This window comes from Oenanthe melanoleuca, chromosome 14 (genome assembly GCF_029582105.1).
Source record: "Oenanthe melanoleuca isolate GR-GAL-2019-014 chromosome 14, OMel1.0, whole genome shotgun sequence".
Taxonomy (NCBI): Eukaryota; Metazoa; Chordata; class Aves; order Passeriformes; family Muscicapidae; genus Oenanthe; species Oenanthe melanoleuca.
This window is the reverse complement of record NC_079348.1, coordinates 9542084-9564485: the sequence shown is the minus strand read 5'-3', so window position 1 is coordinate 9564485 and position 22402 is coordinate 9542084. Positions and strand designations below refer to the sequence as shown.

General features: G+C 40.7%; 1 protein-coding gene across 7 annotated transcripts in view; it reads right to left on the bottom strand.

Annotated features, from left to right (window-relative positions):
* MRTFB (myocardin related transcription factor B) overlaps positions 1–22402 on the bottom strand; it is a 66810-nt gene that overhangs the window by 28471 nt on the left and 15937 nt on the right. For 6 of the 7 annotated variants that reach the window (XM_056503619.1, XM_056503618.1, XM_056503623.1 and 3 more), the window contains one exon: positions 21169–21341. In XM_056503619.1, the coding sequence (XP_056359594.1) occupies positions 21169–21322 (154 nt within the window). In that variant the 5' untranslated portion in view covers positions 21323–21341. Of the gene's footprint in view, positions 1–11637; positions 12066–21168; positions 21342–22402 lie in introns of those variants that run through there. The other variant, XM_056503620.1, reaches the window with a different exon arrangement.

The window sequence follows — 22402 nt, the reverse complement described above, 5'->3', positions numbered from 1 at the left end:
CAAGGAAAATGATCTGCTCCAAGATGTCCACAGTAGAGCTGATATACATCAGACAAAGTAAATAAACCAGAGTTAGTATTTCTTTTTCAGTTCCATTACCTGAAACACAATGGGTCAACAAGTGAATGCTGGAAATACCACAGCAGGTGCAGGAATGTAAGTACTGCTGTGACTCATATACCAACATATCATAGGTAGGTAATCTATTAAGAAACAATGCATTTATGGTGATATTCAAGATTTCTAATACGTGTTTTATTCAGACTTTCTTTTTCACTAAGCTTACTCATAAAACCCATTTTGTAGGTTTAGCTGGTTCAGCTGTAACTACCTAAGCATTGCTAGGGTTGTGCTTTCAATAGCAGTAATCACAAGTGGGAAAGAATATTATTACTGAATATATTATACTGAACATTATTTCTAAATATAAATGATGGGAAGACCTGCTGTGTAGTTTAGGAATGTATTTATGATTTGTGGCTTCAATTATGGTCCGATATTTGGCTTAAGCTTTGCAGAAAGATTTAAAACTGAGCCATGTCTTAAACAATGTACAGTGTAATGAGAATATGCAGTGGACTAGAGTAAAAGGAAGAGAAGAACACTAAGAATGTACCTGCACATAAACCTTATGTGCTCAGGTGTGAAGCGTTAGCATTTTTTAAGAAAAACATGTAATAAACTGTTCTTGTCTCTCATTAGATTACTTGTCTGCCCATCATCTACCTGTTCATCTACACTGGGCATTACAAAGCAATAAGGGAAGTATTTTAAATTGTCCCATCTGTATCTGGACAAGTCATAAAAACAGTGAGAAAATTGAGAAAATGAGAGATATAGAAGACAAAGAACATATAGTTATTCACTTACTAAATAAATATCATGAACTTATATATTACATAATAAGGAAAGGACAGCCTGTAGCATGACTAATAGGGAAGCACTGCAGGGGGAATGCTAAAGAAGAGATGACTCATAGTTAGAAAGATGATATAAGATAATAGCTGAAGATTTTTACTTGACCAGAGCAAGGAGGTTAAACAGAAACCAATCTGGATGAAAACCAAATGTTTGCTTTTGCAATCAACTCCAAAACTAAAACTTGAAAAAGTTTTTCATATCTACACTTTTTAAAAAGATAAATATTGAATAGTTGAATGCATTATTAAAGAAGAGGTAATTTTCACATAGAAAGAAATAGTGAAAAAAAATCACTAAATATATTAATTTTTTAAAGTTGGAAAGCTAAAAAGGTTTTGCTATTCCAAAGCAAATCCATCAGGAAAAAAGTCAATATTGATATCTCTAATAAAAGAGATAGAAGGATCTAGAGAATCTAAATACTTTCAGCCCCTACAGTGACACAAAGTAAAAAGCAGAGCTGTTCCCTAAGGAAGAAATAGTAAGACCTGTCTGTGAGTTGCATAATTTCACAGTCACAGCACACCTGGATTACGGGTCAGGGTGTCAGAGCAGGTGGCCATACTAAAATCAGGAGTGACCCTTCCCTGGCCTCTGTAGTTACAGTTACAGGAGAGGAACCTGAAGGGGGTAAGAAGGAAAAGAAGAGCAGTGAGGTCTGTGAAAAGCTCAGAGGGAAATGGGGACTCACGAGATGCAGCTCAAAGAGCAGCCAGCCCAACAGGAGGATGGGAGTCATGGAAACTAAACCACATGTTTTCAATAAGGAAAATATGATGAAATTATCTTCGAAGACAAGGATGAGCCATCTGAGAATTGCACTTATAGCAAAGAATTGCTCATTTATTTCTGTGAGAAACTATCTAGAATAGAATGCAGATTGGTTGAAATCTAATGTAATTAAAGTTAATACAGACTTTGCTTATCATATATATGGAAATCCATAGAGCAAGATTTCTAGAACAGACAAAGTAGTAAATCTAGTAAAGCTGAATAAGATAAACCTAAAAAAAAAAAAATCCTAAAAAAATTCTAATAACCACTGAAGCATTACCCAAATACAACATATATATTACTACTTGTTCTGTTGTGGGTTGGGGTTTAGACCTTTTTTCCTTCTTTTGTTTTTCCCCCTCCTCTTTATTTTAAAGAATAATTTACAGACAAGCATCATGGAACATGGGGAAGGGAGAATTTGAAAGGCAGGAGGTGGAGGTACTACAAAACAAAATTCTCCTTGGAATAGTACTCAAACATCATGTTTTACAGATGGTTCCTATCAGGGTAAATCCATTCAGCATGTTGCCAGATAGTTGCCTTTCACTTTTACACTTTTAAAATCAGGCATTTACCTATATAACATCCAAAATTGTAAGTGATCTCCAAAATGAAGGCAAAAAATTAATATGTAATATTTACATATGTTGATATTAATGTTGTTAATACTGTTCCTCTTATTTAAAGTACATGTACAAAAGGGCAGTGTTAACACCACTGAGCAAATGTAGTTGCTAAAAGACAGTACAAATATTTTGCACTTCACATTATCTGGCAGGAATCCTCCTTCACACCACTGCAACTCTAAAAATTGTCTGTGAAGTGTTTCTGAATAAGCACCGAGAGGTCATTCAAATTCCTGCTTTGACTGAGGGAGAAAGAAGGATATTCTTTTTTGTTTTCAACTAAGCATACCATTTTAACACTTGAACACCAGGTGGAGAGATTCCAAAATTTCCATGTGTTTTCTTAAGTCAATAAAATGATCATTAAAGCTTGGATAGCTTACTTAATACTTACTGACAAAACAAAAAAGCATAATCCCTCCTCGTAGTAAGAACATCTGGTTATCTGACTCTCAGAGTCAGCAGAAGTCTTGTGACTGCACTGGAGGTAGAGCTTTTCGCCAGCACAAAAGCTGAGTGCCAGAGGCTGGTGCTCCCATTATTGCAGCTCCTTCCAGTGTTAGCACACCAGGGAATCAACACTTCTCTGAGCCAGGGAATGGAGATGACGGTACAGAAAGGGGAGCTCATCATTTAACCAATGCACTTGGTTATGTGGAAGTGTATTTCTGTAAAGCAGTAACCTTTATAAAGCCAATGCCCTGTTCTCACACCAGGAGTCCTGCTCAGGTTCACACACACTGTGCCCCAAAGGGGCAGAGATTGAGGATAACCAGAACCAGCAGTTCCTCCATCTCCTGCTGAAGCGCTTCAGGGGTGAGAGCAGGAGAAGTGCCACAAACAGGCACTTGAGGAGACACAGCACGTTCTGTATCAACCCTTGGAAAGGCAGAAAACAGAGCGGTCTGGGCACATCTTATTTGCTGTGAGTGGCAGAAGGAGTGAAATAAAGTGCATTATTAAATCATCTACAACAAACAGCTTTTATCAGAGCTGAGCAAGCGATTCCTGTTATGACTCTCTAACATGTATCCTATAGAAGAGCAGTCTCAAAGTAGTACTACATAATCACAAGCACTGGAATGTAAAGAGGCCAAAAATAAATTGATAGTTGTCCTGCAGGAACAATGCTATCTACACTGATTGACAAGCTTTCACCACTGCTTCTTGCCTTGAAAAAGAAACAGAACACATCCTGTGCACAGTTCCAGCACTCATAATTCCACATCTAACATAGTTCATGACACAGCCCATTAATTTAAGATCAAATTTGAATATTTTTTATAGAAGGTACTACAAAATAGCAAATAGTTGTTGCCATGTCCCAGTTACACAGCTGAAACAAACATTTCACTATGGACAAGGGGGCCAGCAGACATCACACAGTCCTTTCAAATGGCAGCAAGAAGAAAAACAATGCATCAAAAAAACCAAGATTTTTTTAAATATTCTATATGTAATCATCTCATTATTCTCTCAAAGTTAAAATCCAGTGGGCATTACCTATTTAAACCCTTAAAAGTGCAAAGAAAAATGAGAAAATGTGATGTCCAACATTCCTGCATAGCCCCTTGGAAATTTCCAAGAGCAGCAGAAACTTCAGCGCAGGCTGCTAGGCTGGCTGCCATGGAAACAGACAGTGCTGGAAACAGGGCCGTTTCCTTTAAATGAAAAGCTGTTCCACTGGAAGGCTCCTTTGCTTTCTGCCAGTTGCCAACAGCTTTGCTGCAGCCGGTGCCCCTTGGGCGCTGAGGCTGCCAGCAGGGCCACAGTGGCACTGGGCACTGAGGACAGGCACAGAGCAGCAGCACTGGGCACTGAGGACAGGCACAGAGCAGCGGCACCGGGCACTGAGGACAGGCACAGAGCAGCAGCACCGGGCACTGAGGACAGGCACAGAGCAGCGGCACTGGGCACTGAGGACAGGCACAGAGCAGCGGCACCGGGCACTGAGTACAGGCACAGAGCAGCAGCACCGGGCACTGAGGACAGGCACAGAGCAGCGGCACCGGGCACTGAGGACAGGCACAGAGCAGCGGCACTGGGCACTGCGATGGGCACAGAGCAGCAGCACCGGGCACTGAGGACAGGCACAGAGCAGCAGCACCAGGCACTGAGGACAGGCACAGAGCAGCGGCACTGGGCACTGAGGACAGGCACAGAGCAGCAGCACCAGGCACTGAGGACAGGCACAGAGCAGCGGCACTGGGCACTGAGGACAGGCACAGAGCAGCGGCACTGGGCACTGAGGACAGGCACAGAGCAGCAGCACCGGGCACTGAGGACAGGCACAGAGCAGCAGCACTGGGCACTGAGGACAGGCACAGAGCAGCGGCACTGGGCACTGAGGACAGGCACAGAGCAGCGGCACTGGGCACTGCGATGGGCACAGAGCAGCGGCACTGGGCACTGCGATGGGCACAGAGAAGTGGCACCAGGCACTGAGGACAGGCACAGAGCAGCAGCACTGGGCACTGTCCCTGTGCCCGCAGCTGAAGCAGCTGCACCTTTAACGAGTGTGTCACAGCACCTGGCACTAAACACAGCACACAGTTCCATCAGGTGCAGGTGAACTCCAGCAGTGATCCGAGCATCTGCGTTGTCCTGGAATTGTGGCCAACCCTACACAGCAGCAGGTCCAGAACTGCAGAACTGAGCACTGAGTGCTCTCTGTGCATTCTGCATTGCCACCCTACACCCCAAACCCCGTCTGCTCGCACCTAGAAGTTTGTATTTTCTAAACATTGTAACTTTTTGCTATGTTCATCTTCCAGAGATAGGTTTTGCTTTCTCTTGAGTTGAGATTGTTTCTCCCTCAACTCTATGATGAGATATTGTACTCTATTTATTAAAAAACAGGTAATTTTTTCCCACTAATATTTGTTCTGTGAATAAAAAATAAAAAAAACAGTAGAAAGTATATTTTTTATAGTAAGAGAAGGTGATATGCAAGGTACATAATTCAGGAAGGTTATGGAATATGGTAGTTTGCACATGGTGTTACACATACCACCAGTCCAAAGTCAGAAATATGTTAATATAATGTTCACTTCATTTATATGGCATGTCAAAGAAGGAGAGGAAGGAAAACCATGAAAATAGCTACCTTTAATTAGCTAGAAATGATTCTAAGTTGTCCAGAATTTTAAAGATAAATTGCATTTAAAGTTGTGGTACTCACTCTCCATCAGCCTGAAGATGGCAATACAGCATGTTAAACACTCTCAGTTTTAAAAGAAAAATAATTCATCACCAATTCATCTTGCAAAAAATATCAGACATCATCTAATCATGGGTGAATGCCTTCAAAACTTCCATTTATGCCAGGATATCATTTAAAAAAAGGAACTATTTTACTTAAACTTGCTATTGTTAAAAAAAAAACCAAAACACAAACCTTACTTACTTGTATATAATTTTAATGTTCTTTTTTCCATTACTGTAGAAGCAATTTTTACATCCACAATAATTAAGAAAAGTTGAAGTAGCTCTTTTGCATATTCATTTTAAGCAATTATTCAGTCATACTTCCATTTCAGCTTAGAAACATACTGTATAAGTGTAAAGTATGTGAGAGGAGACTACTGAGGGCCATTTCAGATAATCTCTCCAGATTTCTGGAGGGAAGCCCTGCAGGACATCCAAATGTCTTAAATGATACCACTGTGATTTAAAGCTTTTCTCTATAGTCAGTGCTGATGCTCAGTGCTTCCAGCAGTAACAGCATCTACTGAAAGCAGAAAATGAAAACCTAGATGTCAAAGAGAGCTACATGGAAACTCAACATTTCAAACAAACATATGAACTATAACAATATCATTAGCTGAGAGGCTTAAATGACTAGGATATAGAACAATCTGTATTGTATCCTACTGCTATGGAACATGTTGCTTAGAAACAAGCCAGAACATACACAAGCCTCCAAATTAATTACTGGGATGTCTGCTGGGATGAATATATATAAAAATATATATGTATGGATATGTAAAAAGCAAAATCTATACTTTTCATGATTTTGTTTACATCTTTAAAATGAGAAAAATCATGACCATCTTGGGTGAGAAGTCTCAATAAACTAAAGCTTATATTTCCATTTTCTATAAAACTGCATAACTTAACTATATTAACAATAACATTTTCTAAATCTGCAAGTATTACTCTGCTTAGTGCAGACCTCTGATTTTTCAAAAAAAAATAATGTGCATTTCCTCAAATACCACTATTAGACAAAAAGTGTACTGTCAAGGGACTCATGAAACTTCAGTTTAAACTCTACATCTATTACAACTTCCTTTGTGACAGTTTGGAGTGTATTACATTGAATGATGACAGATGATTTCCAGCCAAGCCCCCTCCATTGTCCATGCTATTCCTAAGCACAGCAAACAAAATGCACACCCAAGTAGATTCTCCAACTCAGGAGACTACACATTAATTCAAAACTGAGGAAGGTGGATTGCCACTGAGCTGCCTGACTGCAAACAGGGATGTGAGCAATGGTACTGAGTCAACTCTGCTACAGACAGCTCCAGACTCTGCAGATGCTCAGTGGGTGAGTGCAGCTGATCACAGGGATGGAAGTTGCTGCATTAGGGAGGACCCTGCACTAGAGGCTGAGGCTCACATGTGTTGTGTTGGATGTGACAGGAGAGATGAATCCCCCAGCAGAGCAGCAAAGCAGACAGTGATTTCATATTGTGGTTTCATAACAATATGATCTAACCCAGGATTACCAATGAAAAGCCAATGGTCCGTGCCTCCCTCCAACCCCAGCTGCTTCTGCTGCTTTCACAGTGGCTGAGGTGCCTCCTGCCAGGTCTGTGCTCTGGCCTGGCAGCACCATGAAATAAGTGCTCTTCAGCAGTACCTGGTCACTGACCCCACTCACCTGGGGCTGCATAACTCCTAATGCCAACACGAGAAAGAGGCTGGCAGTAAGCAGGGTGGGGCTGCATGGGAATACACTTGGCTCTTGGCAGCTTAATCATAACCTTTTACAAAAACTTCAAGAAATCTTATAATTGCCATAGCAAGATTTTTAAAAGCTCTTGGTTAGCCACCATCATCTTCTAATTATATACAGATTACATACAAAATTAAATTAGTACATCGTAGTCTTGGTTTATTGAAGTAGTTAAGCATGTGTTTATTATAATGGTATTACAACATATTTATTATTCATTTAAGTGCTACACTGAAGAAGAAAATTCTGTGGAGTAAGTGCTGATTTACTTTTACGACATACAATTATCCCACTGACATTAAAGAGTGTTTATGGTAGAGTTTAGCACAGGCCCACAGGATCAGTACACAGAATTTACAGTGCTTCCTTTATTAACGAAGGAATAACACTTTTTTCAACAGTATTTTTCTCATTATGTGTCTCAAGAAACATACCTGATGGACTACCACTGATGAGGGGTCATAAAAACACCTCTAAAAACCAGATAATACAACTTAGAGCTTTTTCTTTATAAAAAACCTCAACCCAGCCAACCAACCCCAAGAAACCAAGAGCAGAATCTTTATCATGCCAGGGCAGGAGAACAGAAGAGGTCAAGAGTATCATCAATATTCAACATGCCAGCAATAGCAGGAAGTCTGTTCAATAAACAATTCTCATGCAACATGGATTTGATTGCAAAGGGATGAGAGGAAGAAATCCTTCCTGACTGCACCTGGTAATCTGTTACTCAGGCAGCACGAAGACAATTCCAGTGCACACCTGAGAAATCCACTCATTGCACCATGTATCCTGTTTCCAGCATTTGCTAGTCTCCAGTTCCTCACAAACCAGTAAATTTAAAATGCAAAACAAATCCCGGAAAGAAATTATGTTTCAAGGAGGAAATGAAATTTCCTTCCTGGCTAGTTTTTTGAGGTTTTTTAAATTATTATTATTATTAAGAGTAGCCTGCAGGCAATTGGTAACTTTGAAACTCCAATTATCATATGAAAAATATGGTGCAAATAACTGGGATCCAACTTCCTTTTAAATCCTACCTATGCACCAGATTGATCTGTTTCACCAATTTAATACTGTGTCTTCAAGAGTTCTGCATGGTCATACAGCTCATCCATCTTTATATTGAAACAATTTAGGGTATAAAACAAGGCTTCCTAAACTCTCTCCAGTGCTGTTAGAAACCTTTCAATCTGCAGTCACGTATATTCCCAGTTCCTAATACATGCACTGTTTGATGACACTGAATATTCCTTAGTAACAGCATGCACACTTAAGACTTTTCACTTGAATTTTCCAAATGTTTTGGTTGCTTACTTGACAGTGCTACAAGATGCTGCAGGAGGTACAGTTAATGGTACAGGAATTTCTGAAAAAGCTGTTTAGTTAGCACGGTGTGGTTGACCTCAGAGACAGAAAATATCTTTGTTCCTTGCTCATACAAAAGGTAATTTTGATCAGACAGATAAAAGTAAGAACTGCTTTCACAAAAACGGCAATATGCACAATAGTATCTGAGCTGTTCACAAGAAAGTAGGGTAATTAAGAGGATTTTCCCCCCATGCTACAGGATGCTATAATGAGCATCAATAGCCTAAGCAAAGAAAAAAATTCAGCTTTGCAATCTAAACTGCTAATGTCCTTAATAAATACTAATTTGCTGAAGATAGGGTTGGGGTTTTTGTTTCCATCAAAAATCTCTTTCCTTTTAAAGAAATACTAAGTAAAAAAAGAATCGCACCTCACAGTTCTCTTGAGGTACTCACTGCTGAAATAAGCACTGTACTATCTCAGGATTTTTAGATTTATCAAACCTGTGCCAAGTAGCTTATGAAACAAAGGCACCTTTTGAATTGCTGGATCTCTACATACTTCATCTGGGTTTGCCAATACAATTACATTTTTAATTTTTGCGGGATTTACAATTCATATATCATATTCTTAAGTATTTTTGTGTCCTAAGGAAGAAACGCTTGAGAATTCACATGGTAAAACCAGCCACATCATTTTAAGGAAAAAAAAGGAGAAGAAAAGAGGAGGGCAAAAAAAAGAGAGACAGAATGCCATAGGTTAATTTAGAAGATACTGTTCTGTAAAATAAGTTGTCTTACAATTTATGTTTTTAACAAAGTAAAATGTCGCCTGTAGTATTATTTAAATAGGATTAAACTAACAACTGCAACTGAATTTTTAAAAATCTATAGAACATGTGAACTACATATTTCGTAACATTATAAACTGGAAATGTGAAGGTCTGTTTTAGTCTCTCTGGATGTAAATCAAGCAGATTTGGAGTGTTTTCAGTAATTCATTCTATATACACCACAAGAAAGAAAATTATTGTTTTCCTAAGCTTTAGAAGGAGGAACGGCTGGAAGAGGAGATCCTGTAGTCAATCAAACTCTCAAGAAAAGGTTCATTATTTTAATCATTACATTGCCAAACCTGGGAGAGATAAAAGGATAAGCAATATTCACTGAGGAAAGTGAAAATGGAAAACAGGTACTAAAACACAGAAAAGGAAGCAAAGATAGTGATTATGGAAAACAATTATATCTTCTTTTATGCACTGAATAATTTAAGCTCTAAAATATTCACGAATTTAGACTGGCAGAGGGTCCCATAATTGCAGGTTTTTTACTACTCTGACAGACCATCATTATATTCTTTCATCCACTTTCTCCATAACTGACATGCTTGAAGAAGCCTGAGGATAATCATTACCATGGTTACTCATTAGCCCACCTACACTACCCACCGTGCTGGGTTTTGCCATGTTTTTCTGCCCTTTATTTCTTGGTAACTTACCCCAGATGGGTTTTGTTTCTTTTGTTTCCTACAGAACTGCCCACTCCTCTGACCCTCCTCACCTCCTTCTCTCCGCTGCTGTCCCCAGAGCCTCAGCAGGGCTTTAACTGGGCCTGTTCCGAGCTGTGAGGCAAAAGCAGCCCGAGCAAGAGGCCACTGCTGGCCCTTTCTTCCAGTCACTGTCTGCCAGTCAGTACTTTCCTGCCACAAAGGACGCAGAACTGCCCTGCTCTCATGTTGCCAATGCAGCAATACTCAACCTCTTACTACCTATCAATAGCAGACCCTTGGTATCAGTACACTGCATAAAAATCAGTGTTTCCTCTAGCTCTAACTTAAAGCTAAGTAATGGGGTTTTTAAACTAACCTGTCAGGTACTGAATACGGGCTTTTTATTATTTTAAATATTTCTAAGGTCCAAATTTTAAAAATAGATTAACAAAACCTCCAAAGAAACCCAGCATTTAAATTCTGAGAAAGGCAGGATCTCATGTAGAACTCTTTCCACCACACCAAGGGATAAATCTCTGAATCATCAGACAAACCAGAGATATCTGGAGGAAAAGCCAAGGCAGAGTGCTGTAACAGGAAAGCAGGAATTTTGTCTACTACAAACACAGTTTGTGTCCTATTGATTAAGAAGCTGGAGTTGAGCCCAGAGCTGCAAGAGCCTGGTGTTAACTCCCACCAGTACTGGTCAGAGGCTCTGAGCAGGGCCTGCAGCAGATCTCCAGAGGTCTCTTCCTTCTCCTCTTCCACCCAGGCCAGCTGAAGAATCCTGCCTGCCAGGAGTGAAACCATTTCCCTGTCTCAGCAGCATCGTTGCCTCAGCCTAACAAGGATTACTTTAAATGCATCTCGTAGAGTTCTATTTGTCAGCTTTAAATGATGTTCCAAATATTCTCAGACTATTGCTGTTGTAGAAACGAATACCTGTGCATCTTATCAATTTAATGCCCAGTCGAAATCCAATAATTTAAAAAGATATAATGTGGTTTGTAAAGCATACATCTCAAAACCAGATTCAAATCTAAATTTAAAGTATGAAGGGAGAAGTAAATTCCAAAGAAAGAAAAGAGCTGAGAAAAGCAATGTTGAAAACGAGGTAGCAATATGTCTAATACTAAAGGTTTGTGGGGTTTTATTTTGACATACCATATTTAGCGATGTTTATTTCATTGTATTTATTTCAACAGTGGCATAAGCACTTTGTGCAATATTTACAGGACAATTTCAGAGCTCTTTATTAATTCAGCACTAAATGATACTCTGAAAAGACTACTTGATAGCTCATTTTTCTTCATAGAATTCCTATCAAGTATGTAACATCATTGTTATTTTTCTAGTCTCAGGTGAAATTTAAATTCAGCTTTTAGAGGTTTTTTGGTTTGGTGGGTTTTTTTGGGGTTTTTTTCAGAGGGAAAACAATACGACATTTAATGTACAAAATCTCTTCCTGACCCACAGCATTACATGAGACATGCTGGTGAATGGAATGGGCCACTTCTGCATTCTCTGTCCCCCAACCAGCAAATGACTGACCTTCCTTGAGACTTTTCTGGCTGTTCACCTCAAGGCATTCCTTCTCCTTCAGCGGCTTAATATCTCCTGCAGGTAAGATCTCGGAAAAGTCCTGCTGCTGTTTCTTGGAGCTGTCGATCATGGTGGGAATCCTTTAGAATGGCAACATCCAGCACCGAAAAAACGCAGGCCGCGGTGGGCAGCGGTGCAGCGCGCTCCGCACGGGGCCCGGCGCGGGGTCCTACGGCAGCAGCCCCGGCGCCGCCGCGCCGCCCATGGCGCTGCCGCTGCGGCTCGGATCGGCCCGGCCCGGTTCAGCCCGGCCCGGCTCAGCCCGGCCTGGCTCAGCTCCGCTCGCTGTGCCCGCTCCGAGCCCGCAGCCCGCTCTCCCGGCGGGTACCGAGCATGTGAAGCACAACTCCCAAAGCCCGCCTCTCTCCCAGACAGACACTCCCCCTGTTCCTTTAGTTACGCTCGCTTCCTCCGCACATTGGTGTTTCGATATGCAGCTCGGTGGTCAATCATCTGACAAAGAATGAGTCAAGCGGTTAAAAATAAATCCAGCAGTTGCTGGAGCAGCATTCGCTGATACCTAAGACAAACTACTGCTGAGGGCCTTCCCCCCTTCCTTGTCCCTGCCCCGGAACATTGCTGCAGGCAGCAGAAATCCTTCATCTTTGCCTGACCGGCACATTCATTACCCATTAAGTTTCACCATTAAACAAAGCTGCACCGTGGCATTTGAAAAAGTTATGTTAAGGAACCTTCCCACCCACCCAAGCCCAGGTCTGGTTCCAGAGACATTTATCTAGCAGAAGTAGCTGGGAAAACCAGTGATTATTTCCATGCCTTTCCCTGCAGTATGAGAGACTCTGTTCCTTGTAAATATCTAAGCCCTGAGTATTTTATTATTTTCTTTTCGCATTAGTTACACATCTCATTATTCCCAGCAGTTTCAGGAGTATTTCCTCCCACAGCTTCTGATCTGCCATTCTCTGCAGTATATCCCATTTATTTTACATGAGTCATCAACTTCAGTGTCAACCTGGAACATTTCAGGGAAATGGATCCCCTCTAATTACCTGGCATTGGCCATGAGGGAGCAGCAGACAAGTCTGCGTTTAATTTCCTGTACTTAGAGAAAATAAACTATATATAATGCTAAACAGTCTCTCTATATGTCAACTAGGAACTCTAGCAGGTGTATTTTCCTTTCTCTTTTGCCTAAAAATGCTATCATTGCATTTTCCACACCTCTGCTTTCAACCTGAAATTATAAAGGACATCTCCATTCAGATAAAATGTTTCATTCCATAGAATCATATTTGAAAATATCTATATATATTCAGATACAGAGTTTTTAAAAGTGGAAACTAGAAAAAAAGCAACACATATTTTCCTCCTTGGATCTTTCTACAAGAGTCACTGAGTACTGACTCTTCACCTTGCCAGTGCACTCCTGGGGCAAGTGACAGCACAGGGTGTGAAGCTGCCTGAGCCAGCCAGCAGGATTTGGAAGCTTCTCCCTGTTTGCCAGCTGCTAGGAGAAGGGAGATCTGCTCAGAACTGCACACTCGAAGGAGGCTTGAGCTCACCAGGCTTTAGCAACGTCTTGACATGTAAGGCGCTGACAATACAGGCAAAAAACTCTTTGCAGCATGAATGATTTGAGGCCACTCTCCCAGCCTAAAAATCAGTTGTCTGCACATAATTTATATAAAAATTATCAGCTTAAATTATGTTCTGCTTAAATACAAGTTACAGACTATTCCAATACATTTGCTTTTGCAGTGATTTTTACTCAACACAAGAAAAAAAATACTGTGGAAAAGCTCCTTCATAAATCAAATTGCTTCCTCACTGCCTGCAGCTGAACATTTACAGTGCATAAGAAACAAAATTACTGTTAAGAAACTCCACACATTCAGAAAATAAAAACTCAGACAAGCAGAATACAAACACATTCTGCTTAAACACATTAAACTCTGACACAGTTAATAAGCAGAATCTTACACACTTACTAATGTAACAGTTTATAACTCCACATTTTTCTTGTACCAAGAGTACCAATTGTTTGGATGGATGAATTATATTCTAACAGTACAACAAAATACAACAGCAGAAATTGTTTTATGAAAAGGGTACAGTGCACTTCACACACTTTGAACTGATTTCCCAATGATTCAGAAAACAGAGTATTTTGAAATTTAAAAAATTCAGTGCTCTAAGAGGAAGTGTGTAATTAAAGAACCCAGAGGAAGACATTTTCCTTCAAACACCATATTTCTAAAGGAAGTTCTATCCATTCCTATCCGTTGATAGTGCTTTTTATAAATCGAGAGTGCCCAGTGCTCAGGTGAAAGCTGATCACAATAACAGCAGCTGGGTGGGAGCAGTTCAGATAAATTCTACATTTATCTTAAAAGAAGTGGTGACTTTACAGGTGGGAACTTAGCACTTTCCCATCCAAATCACCCTTTTTGGTCTACCACAAAAAATCCTCTAGAGTAAGTATTAGTGAAAGAATAGCAACTTGTTTGTTCTTTGATTACTCCTTATTTTAGCAGTAATACAATTAGTAGAACCCATGAATTACGCAACAGAAATTAGGTGCAGAAAAAGCTTTGGATCTTTCAATTCCCCTTTCTTGTATTCAGTGTCTAAAAGCAGCTGGAATTTGGATTGTCACTTGAAATTGATGGCATTGTTAAAAACAAACAAAATTTTTTTTCAAATTGCAAATTTTTCATCTTCTCTTTCTGGTGCTAACTATTTAAACAGAGAATGTTTTGTAATAGAGACTCATTTCCAACTTATTTCTACTCATTTCCAAACAAAACATTGGACATAAAACCTCTGCAATTTGAGCATGTACCTGTTTCAGAAGAGCTGTTTTTAACATTACAAATAGCAAAATGACACTGAGGATCACAGAGAAACCTATAATGACCTAGAAACAAAACTGTGGCTGAGAGACCAGTTTCTATCAAACAATAAAAGCAAAGTATCTCTTTCAGCTGAAAGAAAATCTTGAGTCCTGAATGTTGCATTTTTCAATTACAGATTTAAACCCCATTACAAATTGCATCACTGTATCCAAACCAGAGGCTGAAGTAAAAGACACACAAGTTCTTGGTTTTTGTGGAAATTGAATCTGTTAGAATTTGCATTATTTTCAGTGGGCAGAAGTACCTCTCATTTGAATTTCAATTTAAGTTGAATATATGACATAACAGTGGGTGAAATGAAGAAAAAGGGCCTCAGAATGGAACATCTCTGTCAGTTCCATAAACCAGAATCCAGTAGAATCTCATTTAATAGCAGTGTATTGCAGAAGCTTTTCATAAACATTCGCTTTACATCTAAGGTCATCAGCGCTTGTTCCTCCCATTCTGCAACTGCAGACTTCCAAGTGTTCTGCCAACCTTCAGCCTACAGCAGAAGTGTTATTTAAAAAGTGGAAGTGTCTAGTAAAGTGTCTAACCAAAATTCCAAAGTGCAGGAGGAAGCACTGCAGCCCCACGCTACCTCCCCAGTGCGTGCCTGTCTGCCCCTCTCAGCAGAGCCCTTATCTGGGTGAAGATCAGAGATCTACTGAGTGACATCACTGACTGGGAGCCGCTTCACAACCTTATTAAACATCAAGTAGCTAAGCAACAATTGCTTTAATAGTACATTCCAACTCTTCACATCATATGGAACTCATTCCTTTGCAATCCCATCAAAAACAAAACCAAACGCCCTCGGGTGTTTAAACTCCCTACTACCACAAAAACATTTTCAAATGGGAAAAAAGCCTAATTACTCAAGTATCTATTTCACCTTGGCTTTACATACACCTTGATGAATATCTTGGTGCTTTATATTGTGTTAGGATAATCTAGTTCTTGATCGTGGTGCAATAATTTCTTCACATAGGAAAATAGTGCTCTGACTACACAAACTAAAGCACCATTATATAACCCCTATTATAATTTATTCTATTACTTCTATAAACATTAAGGACATTCCTCCAAATTATTAATTTAGGGGATTTGTTTTGGAGTTCTGTTCTGCCTATGTTCTCCACCATCGTGGCAACAAAGACCCAAACAACACAAATAATGGCCAACATCTACCTCAGTCACCCTTCCCAGAAAAATACCAAATACTTACGGTGATGTCAAATTTATAAGTCTGCATGTTCTACTTCTCTTCTCCCACTAAAACCCACACAAATTCCTTTTAAGGAAGGACATATGTTAGCAGTGTTCACTGCTTAAATGAAAACTACCTTCCATTTGGTCTTGCCCATATACGTATCTAAATTAATAAATATTTTAAAATGTGTATCTAAAGTACATAAAAATATATATTTTTGTATATGTTTAACTATACAGATCTATGCTTAACTGCATATATATATATCCTGTAGAGGATAACATTTAGTAATCCACTGTGCTACCTCTGATTTGGAAAAGGTGCCTGTAGTAAGTGCTGCACCCCAATGACCAGTTCTGTTTGCTCCGTATTACCTTCTTGGAGTGGCTCTGTCACAAACTGACACTTCAATGACAACATCTGCAGTTAGGACTTACTTCTAACAACTTATAACAATTACACAATGGAATTTAAAATTAACTCAACATTCTTTTCCAGCTATGCATTTAGTTATGCATAAGGAAGTTCAAGAAAAAAGGTCAGAATAAGACAGTTTGATCAAGTGATCTCTTTAAAAAAAAAAAAAAGAGTATCTCCTATAATCACTCAAATGCCAGGCCCTCAAACAGGATTTCATATGTACCAGATGCCTCGAATTGAGTCAGTCACAGGTCATGTCTCCTGTGTTAATCTCTTCACAATAAGCAGATAATTAAAAAAATAATATCTATAAATCAAACTAAAATGATGGAATGTTTGTTTAGAAGTTTACCAAATGGAATGACCCTGCTGGAATTCTTTCATGTAGCCTGTGAAAATGTCAGAATATATTCCATTTAAGAGGTCACAGTCCCTAGAGGTCTCTGAGTTTTGGCTTGTATGTCTTTTCACATGCTTTAATATTTGAAAATTGTTCCTTGTAGACACTGACTGATGGCCTGGGAATGCTAGGATTGTGGGAACTGGCAGTACCAATGACAAAGACAGACTTACTGGGAAATCAGTACCTACTCAGTTTGTGCTCTCCTCTCGGAAGAGATAAGATGACATTCAAATATTTACAGGGAGACCAAGAGACATTTGTTTATTCTACTGACATGTTAAAAAACCAAACAAAATCCCAAAAACAAACTCCCCCAAAAAACAGAGCACTCCCAAAAAAACCAAAGTATAGAGACAAATATATATCAATTACAACATGCTGTGTGTTCTTAGCAAAGATTATTTAGTAGAATATTTGCACTGGATGTTCCATGGACTATTAAAATCTAAAAGACAAACCCCAGAATCACTGAGGCTGGCGGCCTCTTGAGATCCTGTGGCCCAAGCCCTGCTGGAGCAGGGTCAGCTGGAATAGGCTTGCCTGGGACAGTGCCCAGACTGATTTTTAGTATTTCCACGGGTGGAGATTCCATGGCCTCTCTGGGTCACCAGTGTACACACACACATTATTTATGCACTACACTATAAATATATAAAATAAAAATATATTTATGCACACACACATTTCTACTGTAAACGTAGAAAAATTGTGCACTTCTTTATCTAAATAGGTCTTTCAGGATATACTTCCTTTGAGATCTGGTTTGTGGGGGATTTTTAGGTTTGGTTTGCTGATGTTATAGTTGGTGGTGCTTTTAATCAGAATACCTGCATGCTGTTTTCCAGATGCTTGCGGCTTAGTGATTAGTAAATTGCTGAATTTAAGATTACATTTTCAATTATATTCCCTGCCAAGCTATTACCTTAATCAGAACTAAGTTTTCTAGTCTTTCTACTAGCCATCTTTTCTACACTGTGTTTCTCCCAACTCTCTCAAGAAAATAAATTCTAAGCACAGTGACCTATCTATATATCATTACAAGAAGAAAAACCACATCTAATCACTGATCTTAGAGGAGTGGGGGAAACCTGTCATACAGAGATGCAAGGACAATGTCCCAAATCTCCCCCGATTCCCTAATATCAAATTTGCAGTTCAAATCTATTAATTGCACAGAGGATTGAGAATTTGTTCAGAAGCCATAAAACTATGCCAAGAATGCACGTTACCAGTGCTACATACTGAGGGAGTGGAAGATAAGAGATAACAGGCAAACTAATATACCACAACTTTTTTAGATGCCAGAAAAAAATCCCTTGGATCATCAAATTTATTTAAGTAATACCATTAGGTTAAGCGGGATGTGGATTTCATTCAGTTATTTTAAGAACTGTGTCTCCCAGATGACTCGACTGGTCCCTTAGGAGGACTCAATATACACCATTTGGAGTATTTGTTTTTGTTTGGGTTTGTGTTGGGTTGTGTGTGTGTTCCATCTTCCCCTGAATTCCCCACAGCTCCCCACAGGCTCTCCAGCCCCACAGGAAGCTGCAATTCTCACCTGACCTTCAGTGCCTCAGGGTCTCTGTTTCTGAGTGTCCCTGTTCTCACACAGCCAGGGCTGCTTTCTTTGGGCTGCTTTCTCCTGATTGAGATTTTACCAGTCTTGCTTTTACTTTAAGATATTTACCCAAAAGTCCCAAGGCTTTTTTTGGTGCAAAACGTCCAAGACTCTTGGTTCTTCTCTCAATTAGCCCAATTCTGCTGGAGAACAGTTGCTGTCAGCCATGGGAGGCACAGCACCACCTTCTCTACCCTCCTCCAGTTCATGATGCACAAACCCAAAGAGAAGCAGAAGCAATCTCATTCCTATGCTGGCTGTGAGTCTGGAGGAGCAGACACCTCACAGCCCCCACTGCCTGGAACAGAACTGCTTCACCATACCACACAAAGGGTAGGGAACAGGCACACTCCGCTTCTGACAGGATTTATGGCCAAAATGCAGAGCTGAAGGGCAGACAATGGCCTGGACAGGTACCAGCCACTTATCCACCCATTTTACAAGAATATAATCAGGCTCCCACCTGTGGATGACAACTGCACAAGAGCAACTCACATGTCTCTTTTTCAGAAATTAGTAGAAACTAAACTCATCACAAGAAGAGTTTGGCACAATGAGATAGTCAAGGAAGGCACTGCACAGCCAAGAGAGGTTGCTGTAAAACACAAGCTAGGAGCTTCCTATTTAACATGTACCTTGAAATAATGATTGCATGGCTCCTCACACTCAGCCCTTCACAGCTCCCTCTTCCAGCCAAAGTGGCATGCTCACCAGTTCTGGAAAAGTAGTAAATCAGCATGCAAAAAGCTCTGGTCATGCACTGGTTCCTTTTTTTGATGGTATCTACATGTGCTATCCCTTCCCGTCATTTGGTTCTGAAACAGCAGGTTGGAAAGCTGCAGGCAGCATCATTCCCATCCACCCTCCTGCTGTCAGCAGCAGACAGCCTATCCTTCCCTCCCTTCCTACCTCTCAGACAGAAGCTCGTGAAACTGTGGTACAGCGTGTGGGCAGCACATTGTTCTGACTGGTACTTGGGCTGTGCCATGCTGCTGCTACTGCTGTCAGCCTTCCTCCACAGCAGCCCAACTCAACACCCATGTGTCAGTCTTCTCCCTCCTGCTTCCCAAGAGCCTCATCCATGTCACTTTCCCCGCAGGCTGGCCCTGCTAAGGACACAGCATCTTGCCTACAAAGCACACTGGACCCAGCCTGGGAGTTGGTTGTAGGGATGTCAGGCAGGGATGCAAATGCAGAGCCTGCTTCCCAAACTCCATGTGTGTGAGCAGCCCCACTGCTCATGAGAGGGACTGTACACCCATGGCTGTCATGAGACTGCCAGAATCACAGACATCTCTGTAAGCATTCAGGAGTGGCAAGTGTGAAGAGCAGAAGCAATGAAATAGAAACTTGTGCTGCTTTTCAGCAAGTGGAACAAGAGTTGGCATCCAGAGAACAGGCACGATAAACCATTGCAATACACAGGGCACAGGCTTACATGATCAATGCACTATATGTACTGCCTAATTATCTAGAAAGAGGCAGATTAATGAGAACCCAAAACTAGTTTCATTAGCAATACAGTATTGCCCACAGGCATGAACTTGAAAACAGCTCAAATGAAATAGGAGAGAACCTTAAAATTGTGACAGTCCAGGAGACCAACATGCAACATCCACCTCCCAAAATTATCCATTTGTCTTTGTTCAGGGAGTAAATACCTGCATGTAATTAGTGACTAGAAAATCTTAAGCTCCTAATGCACTCCAACTGTTTTGTTATTGATCCTCTGCTGGAAGTTAAAACCTCTTTGACATAGTTGGCACAGCATATAAATGTTCCTTTATAAAATCAAGGGACAATAATTCCACTGGAGCTTAAGCTAACCATGGGAATTTGCAGCAAACCCACTGAGCTCTGCCCACCCGAACTCTTATGCCTGCTTTGCTCTGTGACTGGCATCTCTGGGACAGAGGGCAGGGGAGAGGAGGAAAATGTGAAAAAGGAGAAGGGAGTAACAGCTCCAGTGACTGTTGGCTCACCAGGCATGCTGTGATTACCTCCATGGTAAAAAAAAAAACCAAACCGGAGCAGAAGCCTCCTACCCTTGCAGTGACATTGGAAAAGCTGGAAACACAGTTTCTGTACTAACTTGTGCAAGTCAGCTTAACAACGCGGCAGAAAAACACTAGAACAGTTCAGCCTCCTTCTGGACTACTGCCAAAGGACTCATTGAAGTAAACAAAAGGTTTAAAGGATCACTACCAAAGCTCACAGTAAGCATAATGCTTCCTGCATAAAAATATCCTACCAAAAAATACCCTTAAATATTTCAGAATTTTTTAAGTGCCACTGTATTTCTGTGAACTGCAATCTCTTACACTTATAGACTTAATATAAAGTAGTGACATATTAAAATGCCCTTGCAAATATCCAATTATTAAAACTACTTTTAGTTTGAATTAATCAAGTTCAAAGTTCACTTTTACAAATTTTCTTCTGACTTTCATCATTTCCACAAAAAATTGTTTTTAACCAAATTAACCAAAATTACTAAATCTGAACTTATAGATTAACAATAGTTTGGCTGCTGTGGAGGTTTGACAGGACACAGATACCCACCTCATCCATTTTGGTTTTACAGGAAATTAAGAAAAAACAAAATTTCCAGAAATACACTAATATTGAATTAAACTTTGTGGGATAGAATGCAAAACATTAATTACATATTATTTATGCAATAAACTCTCCCACCATTCTTGAAAACTATCCCTTTTTGTCTGATAATAATACAACTCTCAAGAATATTTCATCACTACTTGTAGTACACACCAGCTGGAGTTTTAAAAGTCTCAACTCCACGGTGGGTCGCAGAGTGGCCGCGCTGCTCCAGGAGCTGCCCCGGCGGGTGAAGCTCCCGGCACAGCCCCGCCAAAATCCCGCAGCTCCCGGGCAAGGCGCGGCCGAGCCAGGAGATGCCCTGGCGGCCACTGCCCGGCCCCTCCCCGCGCCCCCGGCCCGCACTCACCATTCTTGCGCTCGGTGAGGGGCGGCAGGCAGGGGCTGGGCTGCAGCGACAGGCCCCGCAGTTCGTGCGCCACGGCCTCGCTGTGCGGGCTGGGCGCCAGCCGCGCCGGGGGCCCGAGCTCGTCCTCGCCGTCCGCCGGCCCCGCGGGCTCCATCCTGGGCACGTCTGGCGCTCTGCGGAAACAACGCGCCTCTGGTCACTCTCTGCTCCGCCAGCACCCACAGCCGCCTCGGACACTGCTCTGCGCTGGGGGCACTTCCTTCGCACGCAAAACTCACCTTTCGAACTATGGACATTACCTGCTGACTTCCCACAAATGTTACGGGTTGGCAAAAATGCACTCAGGGAATGACTGGATTCAGAGGCAATTGAACAGAAGCAGCACGGTTTCTCCGCTCACTGACAGAAACATCACCCAGTGTCAGCCCTCACTGTGGATGTCCAGAAGCTCCCGTGCCCCACCCCAGGCCCCCACCCGCGTATCAACCCAACATCCCCTTTTTCCAACAGCTTCTATTAGAGAGTGCTGAATTAATATATTGTGCTAACATACAAATGGCTTTTAATATTTTGAAGATCAACTCTCTTTCAGATCCCAAATCAACGTCATTATTGATACAGGACTTAGCACCACCAAAGGAGTGTATTAGAACTAGTTAATCCTCAGATTGCTCCACCAAGGAAGACTTCTGGCCATGAATATTTTAAAATTAGTTTTACTCACACTAGCTACTTATTGAATAGTTGAATAAAAATCCCATTTACTATTTCCTTCCTTTCTATCGTTACTGTAGTACTTAAACTATAGTAAGGAGAGAGAGAAGTATGAATTACTGGCATAGGCTTTTTATACCTCACAGCACTATCAAGTCATTAAAATCTCAATAAATCAATATGGACTTCAGTAAGTCCTATCACTGGATTCTTGGAAACTTGAATGGTATGAAATATTAACGACTCAGAAAGATCCACAAAAATGAAGAAATGCCTTATTATTGTGAGATTTTTTGTAAATTTTTAATTATTTTTCTTAAGAAACACAGCTGCTTGCCATACTCAGACTTCAGACTTCAAATATTCTGAATATAAACACCACATGTGTTGGGATTTGTATTCAGAATTTTAAAATGCAATATTTGTCTCAATGATCAACATCAAAATATTTCAAGTGCTAACATGCTACTTAAAAAACCAAGAAGACAAAAAATTATCATGACCACCAAAGAATGGCCTA